The sequence below is a fragment of the Ochlerotatus camptorhynchus genome, unplaced genomic scaffold (genome assembly GCF_037179485.1).
Source record: "Ochlerotatus camptorhynchus isolate MF236.1 unplaced genomic scaffold, CSIRO-AGI_Acam_v1.1 ptg000193l, whole genome shotgun sequence".
In the NCBI taxonomy this organism is placed as follows: domain Eukaryota; kingdom Metazoa; phylum Arthropoda; class Insecta; order Diptera; family Culicidae; genus Ochlerotatus; species Ochlerotatus camptorhynchus.
In genome coordinates, this window is record NW_027040683.1 from 7,329,580 (window position 1) to 7,332,064 (window position 2,485).

The 2,485-nt window shown below is 45.3% G+C and overlaps 1 protein-coding gene across 1 annotated transcript; it reads right to left on the minus strand.

The window, feature by feature from the left end:
• Nucleotides 1–1,672: 1,672 nt before the first annotated feature.
• On the minus strand, nucleotides 1,673–2,173 carry LOC135702597 (heterogeneous nuclear ribonucleoprotein L-like). The gene has a single exon (XM_065223646.1). It carries the CDS (start codon nucleotides 2,171–2,173, stop codon nucleotides 1,673–1,675), a length of 501 nt encoding a protein of 166 aa, XP_065079718.1.
• Between the last annotated feature and the right edge of the window lie 312 nt (nucleotides 2,174–2,485).

The following is a 2,485-nucleotide window of genomic DNA, read 5'->3' on the forward strand; positions in this document are numbered from 1 at the left end:
TCGTGCAAAAAAGCAATGCGCAGGTTCATTGCGCGACGTGGAGCTCCTCAAGAGATCTACTACGACTACGGTACCAATTTTGTCGGGGTCAGCCGGGAGCTGAAAAGGGAAATCGAGGGAATCAATCCGAAGTTAAGCAGTACCTTCACGCGGAAAAAAATGATCAACTCTCGGCCTTTGACCTTCGTTTCACTGCAGACGTCAGACCAGGAAGCGATAACCCCAAATCACTTCCTGCTGTTAAGTTCAACTGGAGTACAACAACCGATAAAACAGCCTGTAAGCGAAGGAGAGTCATTGCGGAGCAGTTGGGACATGATGCAGCCCACGTTGGACAGGATCTGGCAAAAGTGGATCACCGAGTATCTGCCGACGATAACAAGGAGGACCAAGTGGTTCCAAAATGTGCGACCAGTCAAAGAGGGTGAGTTGGTAGTCATAGCGGATGTAAGGTCAGGAATAGGTGGTTGAGAGGTCGGGTAGTGCGTACGTTTCCTGGAAAGGATGGAACCGTGCGACAAGCTGAGGTAGTGACGCCAAAGCAGAAACTGAGGCGACATGAGGGGGAGGATGTTACGTGCAAGCCCCTCGTATGCAAGTGAGCCACTGCGATAACCAACGTCTCGCAGATGACTGCGGTGACGTTTAGATGAGAGCCATGTCATGTCATGAAGATGTAGCGATGACAGACTGATGAGTTTACATTTCGTAAAGAGTGGATGATATTCCACGATTAGTTCTTCGTAAGATTTTTTTCTATATTTATACTTTACTTAAAATTAACTTAATTATTGGAATTGCAGTATTTATACCCAAGTCTACTTATTAAAATAGTATTTGTTCACTTAAAATTTAGCAGAGATTAAAATGTAAGTGGATTTAAATTACAACTATTGTTCTTAAAACTAACCTAATAAAAATTGCAGCTTGAGCAACAACTACTACAAACACAAAAAAAGAGTTTTGCTACAAGACTCCGAACTAAAGCGAACAGTGACAGAGCTCCTTGCTAAGGATTAGCTTGGACTGATTTGGTGTGATTGTTCCTTTTTTCTACTGTTATCTATTAAAACTTACATTTGATTCTGATGAGACTCTTCCTTTTTATTTGTTTGCATTATATTTCAATCAACATTCTTAAAAACTTCACCAAGGTCGCAAAATTTCGACTAGCTTGGTGGCTGCCGCTTTTGCTTACTGAGTAGGAAACCGTGGGTTTACTCCTAGGCTCCTTAAGCGAATCCTGACCTACCTCCGATCCAACTAGCCAACTCCTTGGCATCTATGGGGCATCGGCAAAGGGATGGTCACTCCGCACAGTGTGCCAAAAACAAGCTTGGGCACACCTGGGCACAGTCATTGGCACTGTTTGGCACCCTTGGTTGCAATTTTACTGATCTTTAAAGTTACTGGCAACACTGAACTTTTTCTGCACCTGCGCAGTGTCAAAATTTGCTATTGATGTTGCCACAATATAATCAAATTATTTTCAAAGCACAACCGTGAATCTCCACCAAGTCTCGCCATGGATTCTCAAAATCGTTACACCCGTGATGGCAGTCGCGTCCACATTTCCTCCCAGACGAAGATCTGCTGACAGCGGTACCTTGACCTGACCAAGGTTTCCGGCCATGGCTACACGAACTAGCGATGCAGCTCCCATCATTTCCATTCATTCAATGTTGTTCGAGTGCTGGATGCTACGTTTGACTGGGTTGACTGTGATGGCGTCTCGCATCTGAACCACGGTGGTACCCTCTTTGGTCTTCAGGAATTTCCTGACAAAATTTCCGTACAGGCAGAACAGATGGAACAGCTTATCGGTGTTAGCTGTGTTGTTATCGAGTCCGTAGACTATCATCACTGCACCCTGTTGCTGTGCCGGTTGAATAAAGTTGGCTGATCCGTTTCGGGTCAGCGATGCGTCCTTCATCAGTACGACGTGTGTTCCGGCCGGTGTTGGTTTCCAGTTTTCCGACGGGTGATACACGGGCGGTGACAAATTTGGTGCAAATGCGTTTTCTCTGCCGGCTCCCAGAAGGGCTGGTTGACTAATGATTGAAGGATCGTGTAGCAACGGAACTCGTTCGTTGCAGGCATCCTTGCAGACGGCTGCATCCAATGTGTAGTTCCAACTGGAGTCCGTGTTGTTTTTGTAAACATTGAAAAACATTGTTAAATTCCGGGTTGCCAAACAAGGCATTATTCACAAGCAAACAAAAGTCAGTTCAATGACTTCTTGGCACTGCCGGCACAGTTGCGGCACACTGAGGGACACTGAGAAAATGTTTGACGCAAAATAAGTGTGTAGAGTGACCACCCCTTGGGCGTCGGTGAATCGATGTTAAGTAGATGTTAAATCAACAATATCCGTCCTTTCCCGGTAACGGGGAAGAAGGGAGTGGCCGGCATTGGTAATTGTCATGCTTTCCTGTAGTGAACTTTGATTGGAGAGCTATTCACTCCGAAATAGTTTTCCTTAAGC

Excerpts from the sequence above, each read along its gene's own strand:
- LOC135702597 (XM_065223646.1), bottom strand. The coding sequence starts at position 2,173 with ATGTTTTTCAATGTTTACAAAAACAACACGGACTCCAGTTGGAACTAC.